General features: G+C 54.0%; 4 protein-coding genes across 4 annotated transcripts; 2 read left to right on the top strand and 2 right to left on the bottom strand.

Annotated features, from left to right (window-relative positions):
* Positions 1–454: 454 nt before the first annotated feature.
* On the bottom strand, positions 455–3,504 carry ssn6 (General transcriptional corepressor ssn6; the record flags this gene model as incomplete). Its single annotated transcript, XM_014689604.1, has 8 exons — positions 455–1,915; positions 1,985–2,229; positions 2,285–2,441; positions 2,502–2,594; positions 2,659–2,838; positions 2,916–2,998; positions 3,057–3,260; positions 3,339–3,504. The coding sequence occupies 8 exons, from the start codon at positions 3,502–3,504 to the stop codon at positions 455–457; spliced, it is 2,589 nt and encodes an 862-aa protein (XP_014545090.1).
* Positions 3,505–10,781: 7,277 nt separating this feature from the next.
* RBL19 (Rhomboid-like protein 19) lies at positions 10,782–11,951 on the bottom strand (the record flags this gene model as incomplete). Its single annotated transcript, XM_014689603.1, has 2 exons — positions 10,782–11,481; positions 11,575–11,951. 2 exons carry the CDS (start codon positions 11,949–11,951, stop codon positions 10,782–10,784), a joined length of 1,077 nt encoding a protein of 358 aa, XP_014545089.1.
* Positions 11,952–12,604: 653 nt separating this feature from the next.
* Positions 12,605–13,626, top strand: G6M90_00g049810 (uncharacterized protein; the record flags this gene model as incomplete). Its single annotated transcript, XM_066130476.1, has 4 exons — positions 12,605–12,649; positions 12,717–12,734; positions 12,789–12,992; positions 13,054–13,626. The coding sequence occupies 4 exons, from the start codon at positions 12,605–12,607 to the stop codon at positions 13,624–13,626; spliced, it is 840 nt and encodes a 279-aa protein (XP_065986254.1).
* Positions 13,627–17,381: 3,755 nt separating this feature from the next.
* HOS15 (WD40 repeat-containing protein HOS15) lies at positions 17,382–20,098 on the top strand (the record flags this gene model as incomplete). Its single annotated transcript, XM_014689601.2, has 6 exons — positions 17,382–17,434; positions 17,669–17,685; positions 17,794–17,954; positions 18,227–19,504; positions 19,567–20,004; positions 20,072–20,098. 6 exons carry the CDS (start codon positions 17,382–17,384, stop codon positions 20,096–20,098), a joined length of 1,974 nt encoding a protein of 657 aa, XP_014545087.2.
* Positions 20,099–21,150: the final 1,052 nt, after the last annotated feature.

Genomic DNA, 21,150 nt, shown 5'->3' with positions numbered 1-21,150 from the left:
GCCAGAAAGCAAAAAATACAATGGTCTCACGTGATCATCTCACCTTGTCATCTGGCTGGACACGGTGCCGCCCTGTGGAGACGTGGCAGGCTAGACATTTCAAGGCATGCAATTGATTGTTTATAAAACTATCAATTTGATTCACTGTGCAGATACTACTACTTACTTGGAGAGGCTACTACTCATAGTACGGATATCGTTCGCTTACGACTTTTTCGTAGCCAAGAAAGAACCATGAAATCCCCGCTGCACCCGTCCACCATTTGCCATTCAAGCCCCAAGCATCCATCCCCCAAAGACAAAGGAAATTGAAAAAACAAGTCCGGGTAGTCCCCGGTGGTATACACTTCGCAAAAAAACATGAAATGGAACTGCCACATAACTTTCAGAGAGCTCATTAAAATACTCTTGAACCGCCCCCAGACAAAAACCAAAGGGGGAAAAAAATCACACTTTACTCCGTTTTAGTAGCGGCACCAGATGTGCCATTAACCCCTGCACTCGCCGGTGACGTGGCCTTAGCATCACTAGACCCTGACGAAGGGCCAGATCCATTGGCGACGATGCCAGTCTTCTTATCCTCTTCGGGGCTATCGTCGTAGTCTTCATCGACATCCATCTTTCTCGCGGCTCGCTCAGGTTCCGCAGATATTGGAGCAACAGCAGTAGGAGCTTGCTCTGAAGCTGGGCGTTCCTCCTTGGGGGGTGGGCCAGGCTGTGTCTTATCCTGAGGACCGCCGGGGGGGACGTTACCCGGCTGCATGGGTGGAAGCTGGTTTGAGCTGATGGAGTGGTTCTGGGGGTGGTGAGCAGCCTCAGAAGGATGGTAGCTGTCACTTTGAGGACGAGCCTCCTCTTTCTTAGGCTCGTCCGGGCGACGCTGTTCATCCGAGCGGCGGACTTCATTAGAATTGCGTCGATAGGCGTCACGGGGAGGGGTCGAGGGTCGCCGGTGTCTCATGTCGTCCAGACGAGCGCGATTCTCCTCGTTGGCTTGCTTCTTGGCAACGGACTCTTCCTCCCACTCACGCATGCGCTTGGGTCCGACAGACGGAGGGCGGTCGTCAGGACGCTGGACAGCGGCATCAGGACCAGCGCCGGGAGGGGGCGGGCCATTTTCAGAAGCACTTGGAGGGGGGCCCTCGGGATGGTGAGGAGCGTAGCTCGAAGCCCCCGGGTGCTGAGGGTAAGCCGTCTTGGGAGATGGCATCCGATTGTCGTGCGGTCTAACCTCGCCTCGGGGACTGCTGGTTGGTCTGAAAGGAGCGGCTCCGTTGGAGGGCGCATTGGCTCCGTTGGCACTATTTGATGGAGGGCCCACAGAGGACGGAGGAGGGCCTCCCCAATTGGGATTGGCAACTCGTCGATCAGCAGGATTTGGACCCTGCGATGGAGGAGGAGGAGGCTGCCCGTACTGATGGCCGCCAGGTGCTGGTGAAGGTCCGCGGCGGGATGGGCCCGGGGGAGCAGGACCCCGGGGCTCAGAATATCCTCCTTGTCGCATCTGCTGGTCCTGTTGAGGACTGGGCTGGCGTTGAGGCGGTGGGGGAGGCCCTCTAAAAGGCTCTCCTCGGTTCTCATATGGATTCGGGGGTTGTGGTGGTGGGTTGACATTGGAAAGTCTGCCAGCCCAGTTATCACCGGCGCCAGCAGGCGCTGGGGGAGGACCACCAGCGGGAGGCTGTTGCGCTGAGCCACCCCATTGTGGTCCAACTGGGCCGGACGGGCCGGCAGCTTGATACGCTTGAGGGTGCACATCTGCCGGTTGAGGTGCCGGAGCCTGCCCGCTGCCGTTGCCGCCGCCGGACCGGAGGAGCTGTAAGCGGGCCTTGATGTGTGGGTTGCCAGGGTCAAGCTCTGCGGCTCTTTGATAGGCGTCCAGAGCGTCGGCAATTTGGTTATTGCAAGATTCATACTGGACCCGGGTCAGCTACTATTTCCAATGGTGGCAGAGCAAGGGATAAATAAACCCATCAAAACATACCAGAGTGCCCAGGTCATACCAGACCTCCGAAATGTAAGGATTGAGGCGGATGGCACGGGAGTAGGCGTCGAGCGCATCGCGGTACTGATTGATCTGATAATACAAGACACCAATAGAGCACCAAAAAGTCGGGTTCTTTCCATCACGGTACACGGCCTGCTGGTACGCTTCGTAAGCCTTGGGATATTTCTGTTGGGCCATGTAGCAACGACCCAACAGATACCAGCTTTGGGCATCTTGATTATCTGGAATGTGATGTCAGGTTTACGTGAGCGCCGTATGTCATGAACACAATCTTACCGGCCGAGACGGACTTCTCCAGATACTGGATAGCCCGGTCTTGAGTCTCATACGAGGTGTTTTGCTGGTGATGTAGCCAACCAAGTTGCTGCAGAACCTTGGCGTGGTTGGGAGAGTGGTCGAGGACGCGCTGATAAGCCGCTTTAGCGCTGTCGAACTAGAAGCATGTTAGTAGCCGATCAGTCGGTGACTCGACGGGAGGAAACACAGCACATACGTCTTTTTGTTGCTCGTGAACGTGGCCAATCTGGAACCAAATGTCCTCCTGCGTCAAGGGGCCGGGAGGCGAATTGACAATGTACTTGAAGCACTATTGACAAACTGTGTTAGCTAACCGACAAATGGTGTCTTCACCACAATGCTTCGTCACATACATCAAGACTTTGATTGAATTTTGACTGCTGTTTGTATATGATACCAAGGCGAAAGTAAATTTCATTGGCCTTCTCAAAATCGGGTTGGATCTGCATAACCTGAGAAAAGGCCTCCTCGGCATAATCGTAGCTGCCGTAGCGATCATAAAGGATACCGATGCCATACCAAAGCATAGGGTCCTGCGTTACAGAATATTAGAACCGTTATTCCCGTTGTTGGGGCTGTACTCATGATCCCGCTAAAAAAAAAAACTAACCTTTGGATCCCGAAGGTTGACAAGGGCTTGCTGGTAAGCGTCATAGGCCTTTTGAAGGTTTTCCGTCATAAGGTAACAGTGGCCTATCCGCCTGTTAGCGCGATCCCAATAATTGCATCCAGCAATACACAAATGACGTACCTAGATTGCCCCAAGCTTCGCCATTGTTCTGTTCCAGCTGCACAATGGCGCGGAAGAACTCAAGGGCCTTGTCGAAGGCCTCGCGACCTTTGAGAAGCATGCCGATGGCATTCATGGCGGCCGTTGAGTTTGTGTTGGCCTGCAGGGCTCGCTCGTAGGCATGCATGGCCTCGTCCGGAACGCGCAGCAACTCTGAGACGCTCCCTGAGGTGATTGTCAACCTGTCTGGTTGCCACAAAGACGGGCGCGGCATCTCTCAAGAGGCGCAGGGGACAAACTTACCAATCTGCAGCCAGACTGCCTCGTTCATAGCAGCAATCTGATTCGACGGCGCAAAGTGACCCGGCGGGACGCTCTGAGGCGGTGCCACCGGGGCCTGGTGATGCTGCTGCTGCTGCTGCTGTTGCTGCAGCTGCATCATTGTGGGAGAAGGATGGTGGTTGGCCATGGCGACAAAATGTCAAAGATTGACGATGCCGGCTTGGCGCTATGCGGCGTCGTCCAAACCGCGCAAGGGTATAAAAAATACAACGACAATGGGCGAGCAGAAGAAGTCGGAGTCTCTCGCAAAAAGCCAAAGGAGGCTTTGTTGTGCGATGTGCGATGTGCGATGAGATGTCGGGGTGCAGGGCAAGATCAACTCCAAGACCCGTGGTCAAGTTCGGATGGGCAATGGGCACCTAGCGCATGGACTGGGTTGAGCCCACGTTTTTCGTCACGAGCTGGATCCCCAAACAACCCGTCTGGGTAAAAGGAACGGCGGCAGAGGACTCGGTGCCGCAGTGACTGACAAAAGAGATTGAGTGCGTCAGGGACGGTCTGGCCCGAGATGGCAAAGGGACTCGATGATGTCCTGGTCCAGCGAAGCCCGTATCCAGATTGAAGACGCTTTGGGGGAAGGAGGAGGAAAGGAAAACGGACAATTGGGGAGAGGCTGTTGGGTTGGTGGAGGAAGGACCTGCACAGCTGGCTGTCAAACTTACCTTACCCATGAAAATGGGAGGGAACGGGCGCACTGGCGCTAGACCCACGCCGGCGTGCCGTGGCGAAGCGAGCGGGGCCACCCTTGCACTCTGCATCTGGTTTGCGGCGGGTTAGCGTGGGCACATACATACATAATGGAAGCATTAATACTAGTACTAGCAGTATGTACCATTTGTACCAAGGACGTGGAGAGGCAGGCAGACCTAGGGGACGGCACCTGGGATGGGCTGGGGCGAGCCGGCCAGCGACACTTCAGGGCGACGAGCTACGGGCTTCGGGCTGCGGGCCACGGGCCATGGTTTCCGGCTAATACATTAGGTACCTACTACTCCGTACCTAGTAGTACCTAGCATACCTGCGAACACATCGAGCACGCCAGAGCGTCAACGTGCCTGGGCATTCAAAGCGCTTCAACCTAAGTACGTACCAGGCATCTCTAGAACCGCGTACCTGGGCTGCCTCGTGCATCGAGCGCATCAAGTGCATCGAGCGCTCGAGTGTGGCTGTAAATACTGAGCAGCTCTGCCTGGGTATTCCGTACATCACCAGCGGCTGCAAGCCAAGGCCGCACGTCGTGCACCAGACATTGTATCAGCACCCAGAGCACAGCATGGAGCACGCAGCACGCAGCACATACTGACGTTGAAGCAGAGCCCACGCCGCATATACTGCATGCCGCATGCCGCACGCCTCTCGCAGCCCGCACGCCTCCCACTGCACGCCTCGACCACGCTTGCACGCCGCTTCCCATCTCACACACCACTACGGAGTGCCAAACGGAGTGCACCCTTCACATTGTGGGCTTGGAGCCTTGTCCTGGCCTTGCGTGGATTCCAAGGTTGTGAGGTCGTGCATCTTGTCTTGTCCTGGCCTGACTTGTTGCCCCCCCCCCCACCCAGGCCTAGCACCGTTCAGTCTTCCCTGCTTCCGGGGTTGACAGAACAGGCACACTTCGATGGGGACAATTGGATTACCAGAAGCGCTGACAAAGCCTGAGGCTGACCGTCGCCGTGCCATGGCCATCCACATGCCGCCATCACCGCCCTGCAGCTCTCTCTATCACAGTCTGGGGCAGAATAAATTAACCCACCGAGAAGTACGGAGTACTCCGTATACACCAATATATTGTGATATATTTTACCATGGAACGTGATAGCCAGGCACCTGATCTGGCTGAATACTTTGTGTCTCCCACTGTATGGACGCAGATAGCAATGCCCCGTGTCCGGTACCCGGCCATTCGTGCACGAAACCACCAGACATCAAGCCACACTGCCGGCCTCTTTCGCGTGCGAGATACGCACGTTGCCCTGGAGGCGCTCGCAGTGGGGGAGAAGCCACCCTGGTCGTGGCGGATGCCATCCAGGCGACTAGCGAAACCCAAGTCGACATAAACCTCTTTGTAAGATAGTAGTAACGTTCATCAGAGCAGGCGGCAGCAACTCAAATGTTTTTATGATGCAACAAGTCCGGAGTTACTCCGTACATGTATTTTGACTCAAAAGCATGGCTAGAGAAGGTTCTCTTGCCTCTCGCGGGCGAACCAAGTGGATAGTCACCGCACGTGATCTAATAATGGTGCCATCGGCCCGTCTCCCGTCAATCACCAGGTACCTAGGTATCTAGTAGGCCGTAGAGTAGATGCCGCTGGGTTTGGCGTTTTGCGTGTTTATGCCTCTTTACACCTTATTTCCCATGTGAATCATCACGTTACTACATTTGGCCACCTCGAAGGACGGACTTGAATCACCACTCCGATATGCCCGACCGTAGCCACAATGGACCGACAATGCCACACGTGAGTCTACGTGTTCGAAGATTCGGTCCTTGCTGCGCAAATAAACGCCCCGAAAAAAAAATGGCCCGCCCGCCGTCGAACATCTTAGATATTAGCTCATGTCTGATCTGCCTACGTGATTTCCAAGCTAGGCAGTGTTCCATTACCGTGCCATCAGCCCCTTCCCGCTACCGACGTAAATCTGTGATCTACGGGGGGGGGGGGCTGAAACCATGAAAAATCCGTGTCGACTAGGGAGACGAGCCGTTGTCGCAGTCAGCATGAAAAACGAAACAGCCCAGGTCCAAAGCGAAACAAGTTGACAGAAATACCTGCAGTATTTGGCGAGAGCAAATGAGTCTGAGCACATATTGCGCTGAGTCTTTTCGCAGTTTCTGACTAACAACCTTCATAATCCGGGCTTGCAGGGTCATCAATGAGATCCAAGTAATTGCACCGCGACTAACAGATAAGTACGTATTCGAACTCGGGCGCGGGGCCACGTCAAAGTTCTAGTGTGGTGGCGCTCCCACAGCACGGTGCATGAGATGCTAGGCACGTGTTTGTGCTCCTGGGAGAGCAGGCCAAAATGGTTGGGCTGCACAGCGTGTTGTCGCACTGTGCTCTTGATTCTTTGATCTCGGCTCTTTTCATCATTGTTGCCAGCGTCATAGAGGAGCCACAAACGGACAGTCATCTAAACTTTGACATGGCTTCCAACGCCAAACGATGCAGGTCAGTGCAGTCATGCCAGTACGGCCGAATCCATCACCCGGTTACAAGGGGCAAAACCCACCACAGGAAAAGGGTACTGGTATGTACGGAGTACATACATATGGTATCTCTTTAGATGCGGAATGGCTCGTGGAGACTCTTCTACCATAAAACTTTCTTAGGTACGTGAGTCTCCACGAGCCTTTCCGCATCTAAAGAGATGGTCTTGCGCCCGTGTTTCCATCACAACTCTGTGGATTACGTCGTGTCGTAGCGGGTATCGTTATCGTGGAGCCAGGGTGTTTCGGTCTGCAAAACCAGGTAGGCGGCGCCGGTTTGGGAGTTGTATAACATAACTAATACTTCGTACACCGATAAGTATTGCATAAATCGCATATATGTCGTGAGCCAAGCCTGGCAGCGACTGCTGGGAGAATGCTGCCATGTTACCAGGCGCTCAACGACAACAAGCGCCACAAGATCTATTGTGCGGTGCCTGGCCCCAGCATCATTGTCAAGCGCCCTGCGCTAAAACAAAGTTTGAAGGAGAATGCTCCAACGTTAAATAGTAGCTCTTGCCAGGACAGTTGCAAATAGTACTGCGCAAAATTTGGACGGTAACTGAGTTTCGTACGCGCGATATAGTACGTAATCGGGTCTATCGATCCAGAGCACCATGGCCGCGATGAGTTGAACACCACGATATGTCGTGACCCGACCACATGTAGTGTTGAGACGATACAGCCACTCTTCAAGAAAGTCTGCAAAGTAGCAAATAGTACGGAGTAGTATTGTCAGTCAGGCCCTGGAAATGGCGCCACAATTGCACTCTAGCGCCCCATTCCCCTTGAAAGGTTTCAAAGTGGCCAAGCCAAAAAAAAAATAAGTCATCACTCACCACGTTTAATGGATGATGATCCAGACTCAAGCCATCGTGCGCGCACACCACGGTGGCTTGCTCGCCAACGAGCTGCTCCCGCAGCCAATGCCTTAACATAGCCAACGTGGCACAGATGGCGTTCGGCCAGAGGATTTCCCCAGCCGCATAGAGCCCATGTCCTTTGATGCAGTCTGGTGCAGGGCACGCAGACACACGACTGGCGGCTGGGTACGGAGCATGGATGTGTTACATCACACTCTTTCCCCTCTGGATGCAACGCTCGGATGCTCAAATTGCTAACACTGTTGCCCTACATCGTGCTCCGTGCTTCTGTCGGATCGAGGTCTTAATAGCCTCAGCAGGGGTCGGGGAGGCAAAATGCATCCCGCCGTGTGCTAGGGCAGCATCGAAGGCGTCGACGACCAGAAATATCCAAACTCGTGCTGCAAGCTTCGCGCGGCGTAGAAGGGCGTTCACACTTCCGCACTGACGAGGCCATGAACGGCGTTGTTGCAAGTGGTAATTGGAAGACGATGGGCAACTTATCGACGGTTGCTCGCCTGTCAACTTTGGACGTGATGGTGTGGGCGCTAACATTGTCTCTCGGCAGAAAACTCGTCTATTGTTAGTGTATGTACTCTGTACGCATCTGGTCTGGTGGTGTTTGTGTGGGTGTTTGGGTGTTTGGGTGTTTGGGGGCAACATGGAAGTGTCCCGTACTCGGGGCGGCATTGTACTCTATACTCCAATCTCCCATATCACTACTGCATGACAACTGAGTACTGCTACTGCGGCTGCGTCTGGAGTCAGAGCATGTTGCCTCCTTCCCTCCATCTGCGGCTCCGAGGCCCCCAAAGGAAACCTGCCGAACTCGCTGACGTGCCGCCACACGCCTCTTTGTCCCCACACCTTGTTCCCCGTCCTCTCCAACATTGAAAAAAGTCCACGCCCTTTCTGCCCGTGATCGGTGCATCGCCTTCAGATGCAAAAGCCAAAATGCCAGAAGCCAGAAGCCAAAAAGGGCTCAGTCCACTCCCTCTGCTCGGATCCTTGAGTCCTAGAGTGCTTGATCGTCTACCGCCCCACGTCCTTCTGTCCTGGCTCGGCCAGAACGAAAAACGAAAAGAACCTCGACTTTTCTATTCCCTAATTCCGCCGCCCACAACACATCCATCTGAACCTCCTGGCTGCGGCCAACCCCCGGCTCATGCTCGTCCCCACAAAGTCTCCGGCCCCGCCGCTCGTGATTGCAAGAATGTATCAGAGTAGTACTACGGGCCTGGGTGACCGAATACTTACCTAGGTACTTAAGTAAGCAACAAAAGATAGCCTGTACATTCTCGGTAACAATTACACATATAGTCTGTACCGAGCGAAGACTAGTATCTAGGTACATGGGCGTTTCGGAAGCGCAGACCAAGGTTTGTCTCCAACCTCCCCTAGTCCAACAAGGGCTGCTCCACCCATTCGATGCCTCTCCTGAGTCGTCCTAGCCAAGCATTAGTATTTCTATCCTCCTTGTCCACATTAACACAACACTAGTAGCACCATCAGCGTTGCCTAATGGAGGCGCGCCTTGTGTGTAATGTAGTGCTCGCTGACATGCCCAGTTCCACAATTACATCTTCTTGCCCAGCCCGCCAACGGAAATGGGTCATCGTGGTGGTGATTCCGTCATCGTGACCGTCACAGTTCCTGACTACTTAAGTACCCCAGTCTGCGATCTCAAGCTCAAGCGTTGTTCCTCGGCGCCGCTGCTGATGCGCAAAGCATCATTGTTTACAGGTCACGTCGGCTGATGGGTCCAGGCCGGGCCAAGCCCACCTATACCGCACGAAACGGTAGTTATGTATATGACGCCTCGGGGAGGGAGGGTGGCACACACAAAGTTCATCCCGCAGCTGCGGGAGTCACTGGTGCGTTGTCCGTCCCCCCCCCCAGGCGCCGCCTCTGTCGCCGCTGTTACAGCCAACACAGCGTGGCCCGACGATCATGGCACGTCGGATGAGATTCATGTGCTCGTTCTGGGGTCGTCATCGCACAGGGAGAGGATGCCACGGCCTGGACAACTTGCTTCGTTGCATGTGTAAGCCCTTTCCGGTATCGACGGTCAAATGCCAGTTTCTCTTCGACCGCCGGGCCTGTCATCGCATCATTTGGGCCAGACTCGCTGGCTCTAAAGACACCTCGGCTCCATCCATATTCTTGCTTGCTCCGGGACCATTCTTGAGTATCATGACTCTGGCAAAAGCTACTGCGAGAGTCAAGTTTCACCTCTTGTCTCGTCTCTAACCCCACGATTTTTGGATGACCCATCCCCAAGTATACCCTAACACACCACAGTACGAAATTGCCATGGGTGCGATAAAACGATACCTGCTTCTCAGCTCTACCCATAAGAAAGGCTTGGTGTTCGACAGGGTGTTCGAAATTCTATGCATTAACACCTCCGTAATATATTCGGGTTCGTTAAAGGGTAATGTCCTCCATAAATGTTAAAAAGACAAAGAGGCCTAAATGCCCCCCAGCCATCTGGTACTGTGGCGGCGGTCGCCTACTAAGTACTTTACGGAGTACTCCGTACCCTTTTCGCAAACCGCAATCTACAGCCTGCCGAGCCTAATGCCATCTGTCAATCGGCAACCTAAAAAAAATGACCCGCAGCTCCCGACGCCTGGTTTTAGCGAAATGAGGTCACCTGCGCATGCACATGAGCGCAGATGGCACCTGGGCCAGACCAGGATTCAGCCGTGCGAACAGCTACCCTGAAGCAATACTGCTTTTTATAGCAACGCCCTCGTGACAAGCGGTGTGTTTCTGCATGCGTTGTGACGGGGTGTTTTGATGGCAAAAAGGCCGCTTCATTCGAGGACATTTTTGTTTATTTTCGAGGCTCATGCCAAGGGGCAGACGAGCTCGAGCCGCTGTGCAGTGTCTTGTTTTAACATCGTAGATCGTTAGACTGTTACGCAGACCCGGGGTCGTTTAGTAATATCCATCGACATGCTGCTATGCGGGCCAACGAGGAGCAGAGCACCTCGATCCTACGATTGGATGCGGGCACGACTCGAAATTGCCCAAATTGGCAAGATAAGAGGCCATGGCCAGCTGCACTCTCAACCAAACAGCCACCATACGTCAGATGAGATGCACCAATATCGCTTTATTGCTATGCATTAAGAGCCGCAAGACAGACGAATCCCCTAGAACAACAACACAATGAAAGAGCAAAGACATCCCAAGCATCCTAACTCCGTCCTGCGAAGACGGTGGCATCTCCGTCCAACACCATAAAATTAACCATCCACTCTTACAACACCATACATATCCTACACCGCGACAGACATTCTGTGCCTAGTGAGACCCCCACCTAGTTTTTGCTGGCCGTTGCATCGTCGTGCTCTGGCTCGAATTTTGTTTCCCCCAGCACTGCACCAGGCTGAGATGCCATGGCTGTATGAGCATTAGGCTGTGGTTGTGTCTGAATCGGTGGGCCCGAAGGCTGTGTGGGAGCAGGAGCCCGTGTAGCGGCCGCGTTGAGTCTCTGGTCAAGAGCCTTGAGCGCAATGGCTCTTCTGCGCTCGGCCTCGGCGCGTGCCGTGCCCGGGGCGCCTCTCTGCAGGGCGCGATCGCCTCGCGCGGACATGTCTGCGTGTGACAAGGGCGTGCAGACGCGCATGGCGACGAGGATATCGAAAACCTGGTCCGACACGGCGGCGACAAAGGGTTTGACAGGCCCCGGGAAGAACTCGGCAAACGCAAATGTTTCACTGGCATCGCCGCGTAGAGACGCCGGCTGCGACGATTCCAGGTCGGGAAATACCTTTTTGTAGAACCGGAGGTATGTCCAGCTTGCGAGGAAGCCAAAGGTGGCCTGCCACAGGGCTGCTCTCGAGAGCAGAGGCGTAAGGGATAGCACCGTCACGACGCCGATGTAGAGGAGCGGGAAACGGGGCACTTTGAGCGATACGATGCCGCGGAAGAGGGTGACGGTGTGCGCAGGGATGAGCTGGCTGAATGCGACGAGGAAGGCGATTTGGATAGAAATGCCGCCAGAAATGGTTGTCAGACTACATACACATGGATGTCAATTTCAGCAACCGCCTGTAAAAGAAAACTCAAAGGAATTGGGGCGGGGGAGAAAGGGGGGGGACTGCACATACGTCCAGCTCTCATTGCGAGTAAGAGTAAAAAAGAACACCATGATAAAAAAAGTCAAAACGTTAGGCACAAGAGTCACCAAGGCCAAGAACTTGGCCAAATCCGCCGAGGACCAAGCCCGTTCCAAGTACCGTCCTCCATGGTACAATGTCAACGCGGAGATGGCCAAGGTGAAGACGTTACTTTCCACCAGCGCCGACGACAGAAACGTCCAGGGGAACACGAGCGACAGCTGCGGCACGAGCGTCAGGTAGGGAATGACGATGTGGGAGTTTTCAGTCCATTGTCGGTATCGGATTGCTGCGCTGAGGAAGGACTGCGACAGCAGAACTATCAGGACGGTGCGGGTGACGGGCGGGATGTTTAATCTCGGCGGCATGGCGGGCGTGAAGGAGGAGGGAGTTTAGAGGCGGGATGGGAGGAGGTCCCTTGTCCTTTTTATATATTCATGAGAAGGAGGTACTGCGTTTGAGAGGTGTGGTCGTCGCGGGAGGGTGCTCTGAGCTGGGTGCTGGCTGGGAGCAAAGTTGGGGATTGTTGCCTGGCTGAGCTGGTTGGGAACCAGATTTCTTGAGCTCTCGTGGTGTTGGATGCAATGCCGCAAGAGGCTTGCGGAGGATGACACGTGCCTTATTGTGTTGGGAGTGATGTGGCTGGTGGCGCGTTCTGGCCTCAGGCTGAAACGAAATCGTGGCTGCTTGAGTCGACCACGACGAGAAACAAGGTCGATATTCGTGATACATGTTTGCAATACTACCCGATGAGATTATTTGCTTATATTGCTGTGTTTTTTCCTTTTTCTCCCCCCTTTCTACTCTTTGAATACACCAAGCCCGTATTTCGGTGGGTGTGGCTGGGTCTTGGAAAGGCTCGGAAATCTGAGATCCACTCACGAGTCACGACATCATGTTGCGTTGCTATCAAATTCGTACCGGATCATGCCGCCATCACCGTCGCAGTATTTAATGAGGACCTCTCATTGTAAATACAATGTCACCATATTCCATTGATCGCCTGTCCATTAGCTAAGAGATGGACGTTCCTGTTGCGGCCAACGTGCTTGGCACACTTGGAGCTGTAAGTATTCCTCGTGAATATGGTCAAATTGTGGCGCAGGAGTCACCGTTAACAGCGCCTTATGCAGGTTTGTTGGTCTATTCAGGTGCGTTCCATGGTCGTATCCGTCTCATCCGGTTAAGGCTGAGACCAGCCGTAGCTTATACCCCAAATCGTGGTCAATTACCGACGACACAATGCGACTGGTCTTCAGTCATCGATGATGATGTTGTGGGCCTGGGCGGGAGTCCCTCTTGGAGTATACAACATTGTTGAGGAGTTCAACATTGCACTGCGTATACAGCCTCAAATTCTCACGTTTCTTAGCTTGGTAACATGGATCCAATGCTACTACTACCAGAGGGTACATGTCTCGAAACGCACACACTGTCAATGATGAGACGAAAAAGGCTGACTCTGGCTAGGGATGGACTGTTTCACGATCAATGCTTACCCTGGCGCCGATTGTGGTCATCATGGGCGGCTGTCAAGCTGCCCTAATAGTTGGCCTTGGAGTTCTCAGACACCAAGGTGTTGACTGGCCAATGACGGTCATGGCTGTGCTATCCGCCAGTCTCCTTGGTGCAGGTGTGCTGAGCCATTACTGGGACATCTGGGTTCACCGCACTGTCCGAGGGATATCGTTTATGTTTGTCGGAATCGACGCCGCCGGAGATTTGTTCTCATTGATATCCGTCTTCTTCCAGCCCAAGCTGGACGTTTTGGGCATGGTGATATATGGAACAGAACTTGCATTGTGGCTCGGGGTCTTTGCGTGTGGAGGCTACTATAATTTTCTTCCATGGGCACGAAAGAAGTGGCTTTCCCAGCATGGCTCACCAGGAGAATCTGAAAATGCCGAACCTGAAGATGTGAATACAGCGAGTGGGAGCATTTATCTGCAGGACCTGCCGTCGTCGACCTCTGTTTTCAGGACAGTATCAGCAGCTTCTGAAGGCTTGCGTTCAAGAACTGTGGCACTGGGGGGCATACAGTGAGCCTATGAAATCGAAAAGTGTATACACTGCCCCGTGAATCGTTCGCATCTGTGTTCTAGGATGGTGTAACTGCCCAGAATATTGCAGTCTTGTTTGAAGCTGGGCTTATGTTATCATTTGCAAGAAGAATGAGGGTGATGGTGAATGGATTTGCCTCAAACAAGCCTCTGGCATATTTGAACTTGCCTTGTGGACCGGATCTTGCACTATGCCTGGTTGCGTCGACGTGCACGCCGCGACATGTAGAGCATGATGCTGCGTGCTTAAAATAGATAGATACGGTGGAGTGGGGAGCGGAAACGTCCGTTTCTGCTGCGGTTCAAGATGAGGCCTGGGTGCGGATGTGTTCAATTTCCAGCCAGCCTCGAGTCTCCCATCGAGAAGCTTGTCTTCGCGGGCAAGGGTCGACGAGGTGCAGTGGTTCGCATCATCAAACCCCGTCTTTCGTTGAACGCACCTCCGCGGAGTAAGGCGATGTTAATTATCAAGAGATGCCCAGTTTTAAAAGTTGACGTCGTTCAGCCCCATCTGTCCGGGAGGGTGGCCCTCTTTAGGAAAGAGAATTTATGTACAACAGTTCTTCTCACTCACGCGCCGATGTTTCCGCACGTATCTGTCATGCCCTTGCAACCCCTGTTAGGTGTTACGCAACTCGCATCCAATCTTGAGCGAACGGTCTGGGCAGGAATGATCTGTATGCAAGGTTTCATGGAGAGCCATGTGGAGCGAAGACTGACCATGGTTGGTGTGCATTCCTAAAGAAGCTGCGCCTGAAGAGCCGCTACTGACACTGAATAATATGTACTATTAGAACGGTGTTACATTGCTGCGAAGCCGTTTCTCGAATTGCCCCTGACTGTCGGAAAGACATTGTGGACTGCGACGGCGGGTGCACACCGTCATCTGGGCGATACACTTTGGTTTGTAGAAAGTTACGGTTAAGACTCCGTACCCCATGCAAGGCAGGCACGATGGAGCAAGTTCTCGGTCCCGCCATTGGCCAAAGCTGCATTGATTGCCCTTTGCCCTTTTGGCAACACCCACATTCATGTACCAGGCGATCTGCGCAGTCTCAGATTCCAGAGGAACATGGGCCCGCCCTCCAACAAAAGTTTTGAGCACGAGCACCACCAGCACGAGCATGCGAGCGAGGGTGAGAGGTGGTTCAGCCAACGCCCTAATCCTCATCGTCGTGCCCGAAGCGCATCGTAGACGCGTCTCAAATGAACCGCCTTGATATCAGAGCTCGAATAAATATAGAAATTGCTAAGGTTGACCAGCGACTAGACCTTACCGAGGCGGAAGAACGGCTGCTCCATGACGACGACTGTGCAAGGATGCCGCCAGCCCCCGTTCCCCGAGGTTAGCCATTATGTCTCAATGATGGGATGAATGCCGGGTGGCAATCTAGGTCTCCCGTGGTCTGGTCGCAAGATTATTTGCGGTTAGGCAGGCCTCTGCGTCCCAGGTCCTTTGCCGCCATCCACCACTGTGGCCTTGGCTCATGACCAACAACGTGGGAGAATCGCTTGTCCTAGGGCAATAACCTTTGACGACGCCACCTGTCACGAAGGAGCAGCAAACTGACGAGGCGGGCGTTGCAAGCTTGGTCAAAAGCAACGGCTGCTTACCTAGGTAGTAGTTATCAATGATGGACGCTCCTTAAAATCAACGTCCAAACGCTCGCGCAGCCCGGGTGTGCATGACTGGACTCTGGTTCCCCTGTGGCCATGATGTTGACGCAAATTGATCAGCCTTTCATCGGCCAATGCTGGGCGGCTGGTTCGCTAGTAATACCGTTGGCTGCATGTTGGGCCGACCCAGCATCTGGTTCTGATTGCTGCATCTGGCGCCACTCGCAACGGGAGACCAAGAGACCCTGGAACGGGGGTTTTCCACTTCACATCAATCGAGGGCCCGTCACCCTTCAGCCCCAGGCCCTATGCAGGCAGGCTTGTTTCTGATTACTCCGTAATACTGAAGCGGGCAAGGCCACGAGTGACGATGGCTGGCGGCAGCGCATCCGCACAAGATCCGCGTTTGGTGGTTGCGTTTGCAACGAGCCACCCTGTCATGCACACATTTGTCCCACAGGAACAGGTCAGTGTACGTACAACCACGAGCAATGAGGAAGCCGACACCTATGCGAACGGTCCAACATGCTGGGAAACATCAGAAGCCTCACGTTTCGCTCCCACGGTTGACGATGGTCTTGGGCCCTCAGTTGTAGGCACGGCGTATCCCATCATTTTGAGGACCAGGTCGAATGGGACCCACCCGCCCTGTGTGCCCTTGTCACACGGAATCCCCGTCTAGAAAGAAGGGGAATGCAGGGACGGTTTTAGGCGAAGGGCCTTTTCACATTTGCTGTAGAAACAATCTTTGTCCCCAATGTGAGAAGATGTTGAGGAGTACTAGTACTCCGTACGCAGACGGGACTGTGACGATGCCTGATACGAAACGAAGCGGCCAGGGAAAAGGCGAATGCTCCTGGATCCTGGGCAGGGCGGTGTCTTAATCGAAAATGTCTTCATTGTCAACGGCTAGCGACCAGAGCGGTGTTGCTTCCGCGTGACAAGATTGAATGGGCGAAGGGGGCAGCAGGGCCCAATGCTGAGTCTGGTGCAAGCTGCAGGCAAAGAGGACAAGAGGTCAGAGGACAGATGCGCAAAGACGACGACGATACGAATATCAAGCCAGAGAGCAAAACCCACATTTAAGCTTCTGAATCTGTGAGACTTTGAGAACACGCCCCCCACCCCCCCATGGCAATGCTCTATCCATTAACCCATGTTTACCCACATGCACGAACACACACACGCACACACACCCTTGCGCATCCAGGCGGGAGTGACAAGACAGACAGGCTCCAGGTCGGACATTGGCTCAATGGTTCTGTAAGCCTAGTGGGCGCCAAGTTTGTCAGCGTGTGCCAGTCTCGCCTTGCCTTGCCTTGCCCTGCCTTGCCTTGCCGGCTGGGCTGGTAAGCCAGTAGGGGGCCCGCAAGCAACAGTTGAGCGCCGGTCAAGAGGCCAGGGACTCGAGGGGCATTGAAGAAGGCAGTAACTGCTTTGTACTAGTAGTTGACGCAGATGTGATGCAGACAAAGCAACACACTTTCGCTTGGCTGGCGGGTGCGGGCTCGGCAAACATGTCTGGTTGCCAGCTTGAGGTTGCAGGTGGGCGGACATCTGGAGGGACGTCGAGGTACGTACCCAATACTCCATAGTCCATACTCCGTTGTTACTACTATTGGTCCGTTGCTCTGCGTTGCTGTCTGGTGTCTGCGACCAGTTGGGGTTGAAGGTGCTGAAAGTGGAAGCCTGCCCAGGACAGGCAACATTGAAAGTACTCCGTACCTGGGTACATGAACAAAGCCAGGCAAACGGACCAGACACCACAATTGAGGACCCGAGCAGGGTACCTGGGTACCTCGACACTTGGTGCTCTCTCCATTACCGCTGCCGGTACCTCGCCCCAGAGCCACTCAACCTGGCCCGGCGCCAGCACCAGAGATGTGGATTTCATCTCGCTCTCAAATCTTCACTCACTCACTCCCTCACTTTGACTCTCACTTTTGCTTCATCTGCCCCGTCAACGACTTCCCGTGTGTCGCCCTTGCCCCGGCGGCTGCTCGACGACATTCTTCACATCTACAACGACTGAGCCTGCACTCGACGACTGTATTCTGCCTCTAGGAGGACTATCCGGCCACCCGTCACTTTGCCGCCAGTTGCGGCGCGCGCTTGGCAACCATGGTGGTCAAGGAATTTCTCGACTCGGATAGGGTCAACTTTCTGATCTGGAGGTTCGTCTCGGATGTCCCCAACCGCGCCTCGACTTTCTCGGACTCTCTCGACTCGTCTTGCTGCAGCATTGAGAACCGTCTCGTCGACGTGCTTCGCTCTCATTGTTTTTTTTTTTTTTTGCCGCTGTTCTGTTCTCATGCCAGCTCTGACGTTGAGAGACTCCGTCCCCCCGGCGCCTTCCCCAGTGGTTTGCCGGTTCCTTTTTTTTTTGCTAACTTTAATATGTTGTGCAGGTATCTGCTGGAAGGGAGTACGTGGCACCAACTCTTTTTGCACCTTTGCAATACAACGACATGCGCAGACTCTGGGCATTTTCTACCAGAAAAACTTGTCTAACTGAATTTGTTGATGATTGCAGATTACCGCGAAACCGCCGCTAAGTTTCAAAAGGAGTGGCACGTAAACGAGCCACACCGAGATTTCCCCTTCGCGCCTCATGTCAAGAGCCAGGCACTGGTGTCGGTCGTCAACCGAGGATTGATCTACTATGCTCTTGAACGTGAATTCGCACTCAGCAAGGTAAGTCCCTTTGCTCTACTTTTCTTTCCCCTTTCTCTCCCGTCTGCTCGTGGCCTGCTTCGTCGGGACTGCTACGACGTCTCACCCGAATGCATGGCTTCTACTTTTGTCTCTTGTCTGGGCCGCCTTGGGTGTGGACGTGCAGGCACCTCATGTCCCTCGGCGAGCCTTGTCTGCTTTGGGCTGCCTCGCACAGTCGAAGCAAGCGGGCAAGCAGGCAAACGCAGGACCCGACCTTGTTTATTTTGGCTGACAAGACATTCTCACCGCAGCGGTCTCGCGATGCCGCCAGTGTAGGGGCCGACGCAGAGGCAGAGGCAGAGCCGGTGCAGGTCGGCGTCTTTGGACCATTGAACTCGCAGCAGCCGGCCAAGGTGGAAGAGGGCGAGGGCGCTGCAGTCGGCGGCGACGTGGAATCATCACGGAAGCGCATCCAACAACAGCTCCAGCTACCGAATGGCTCGCCGGCAAAGAAACCGCGTCTGAGCAATGGCTACACTGACGCATCCGCATCCGCATCCGCAGCCGTGGCCACGGCTGCCACCACTTCCACAACCACCACCAACACCACCTCAACCTCCGCCACCACACCCATGGACCTTGATCCCAGTCATCACCATCACCCTCACCCTCAACCCGACTCTCATGACGGCCAACACGACGCCAGCAACAACCACGCCTATCCGTCGCCGTTGGAAGGGGAGCAGCTGCCTCCGCCCATCATCCACACCGACGGACCCGAGCAGGGCACGCAGGTCGACAAGGTAGAGGAACTATCGCCGGACACCACTTTTATCCACCTCATGGACGACGAACGCTCTTTGCTCAAGGCCTCGGAAGCCACAGCTACGCCATCGCCCTCTCCAGTAGGCGCCGAGAATGCGCCTGTGTTGCTCCAGTGCGAGTGGAACCCTTGCGACCCATCAATGTTGGCGGCTGCTGGAACCGATGCGCTAGCCCGCGTTTGGACCATATGTCGCTCCACGGACGCAACGACCGAGTCGGCCAAGGATGGCAGAGATCACGTGGCTCCCCTGGCCAACACTCTCATCGATCCATCTACGCCGCGCACAACCACCGTCACGGCATTGTCATGGACGTCCGACGGCACTGCCATTGCGGTCGCGACCGATTTAGAGACGTCGGCTGCAGTGAGTGTATGGTCAGCCGACGGTGTTCTCATGCAAACCATGGACGTGGCTGAGCCGCCCATTATAAAGCTCAGCTGGAACCCAAGCAGCTCTGCCCTGCTCGCCGTCTCGCCAGAAAACGGAGGCGCCCTCATTACGGTTTACTCATTTAGTGGCAAGGTTTTGAACTATCATTTACCAGGGCACGACATAGAAACAACAGCGCTGGACGCAGCCTGGATCGACGACGACGAGTTTTTGTTGAGTGGCGGCGATTTACTATTATGCCTTCGTTTCACCAATTCAGCAATCAGTCAGTCACGGAAATTCGAAACCAAGGAGGATGATAGCTTTACCCAGGTGCTTTTTGACCGACACTCAAAATTGGCTGCCACTTCCAGTGACAAGGGTATTCTTGACGTGAGTGATGCTTCCCCTCGGAAACCCTGGTTATGCGGATGCTGACAATGACATGATGATAGCTGTGGGATGAGTCAGGGCAACGGCGATCTATTTCAGCTCATCAAGGAGCCATCACCACGATGGCATGGCAGCCTTTGCCGCCTAACCAAGCCGTCCCCGACGACGAGCGGCTGATTGCTACTGGCGGTGATGATTGTGCCATTTTAATATGGAATGCCCGGAAACCCGAGAGCAAAGCGAAATGTTTCCTGACGATGGACTTGCCAATCGTGCGACTTGCCTTTACCCCTGACGGCGCCTTTATCGCCGGCGCCTCGTCGCGGCAAGTATTAATATGGAAGGTGGATAATCACACGATGCCGAGGGCAAGCTGGAACCGACCACCACATCCAGGATGGCTCAGCCCCAAGGGTAGCTCAGACGCTGAAGAGGAAGATGAGCACTGCCTGTGCTGGGATGTCAGCGGACAAAAGCTGGCGTATGGTTCGAACAGTAGAGTAAGTATTTCCCGCAAGGTATCATTGACTCTATGCCCACGAGCATCATGCTTACATTGCTGTGTAGCTTGCCGTAATAAACTTTAGGAGGTAGCCTACGCTTCGTTTCAATCGGGACCAACTGCATGCGACGACACACATTGAGCAGGCTCTGAGGGTGGGGGGCCCTGATATCCAAGCAATAATGCGGCAGGGTTGTACGAAGTATATATTGATCACGACACGAGCAATGGCACGCCAAAAGGGATTGACGGCGTCTGGACACAAAGACAACTGGAACCCGGAAGCGTCCCAAAACGAGCATACGGGGAGCTGGCCTTTAATGTTTTACTTGAAGTCTTGGCATTATTTTTTTTCTGTTACATCTTTTTTTATTGGGCTGGCGCGCCGGCACTTTTTGCGAACTACACATGCCAACACAAGTGGCGGAACAAAGTTCCTTTTGTATATGATTTGCTGGCTTTCCAACGGGACACAAGGCTGAAGGACGAAGACGAAGACGAACAACTTTGGGTGGAGGGGGGAAACATCGAGTATATCTGATGATGAAAACGATGGAATAGAGGACGGCGTATGCGTGTGTCGGCTTCTTTGTTTTGGAACATTGACAAGACCCGGGGCGTAGGCGGATCTGGCAGCATTCACTCGATGGGAGGATGGCGTGCATTTACCTTCCACGTTTTGACACGTGCAGTATGTGGTGGTTCTTTTCTTTTTTTCCCTCTTGTTTGCTAGCCACGGCGCAGGAAGCGACCGAGGAGTGTATTATACCATGGGTGATTGGCGAGAATTGGATATCACATTGCGTTCGTATGTGCGGCTTTGATGTGCCTGTTGTGTCGAACAGAGATTGCAATGCACGAAGAATGGAGTGACGGGCCGGCGGTGGCGGGGCATCCATACATGTATCAGATTGGTCCGCCACTTTTGTATCCTCAGACCAACATGCCAAACTACACTTGACCGACTTGGACTCGAGGGTCCTCATTGCATCCTCAACCTCGCTTTCAATACGAACCCGATTCTCATCCCCCCTTACTCATAGACGCTGAATATTTCCACACAGCCGACCCACACCTAAGAACGGCTGTATAATCAGCGCCCCGAACTTGTCGCCCGGGTTTTCCTCCCCATCATCATCATCCA

This window comes from Metarhizium brunneum, chromosome 2 (genome assembly GCF_013426205.1).
Source record: "Metarhizium brunneum chromosome 2, complete sequence".
Classification (NCBI taxonomy): Eukaryota; Fungi; Ascomycota; class Sordariomycetes; order Hypocreales; family Clavicipitaceae; genus Metarhizium; species Metarhizium brunneum.
Note: the sequence above shows the minus strand (reverse complement) of the source record. Positions and strands in the feature narration are given on the sequence as shown.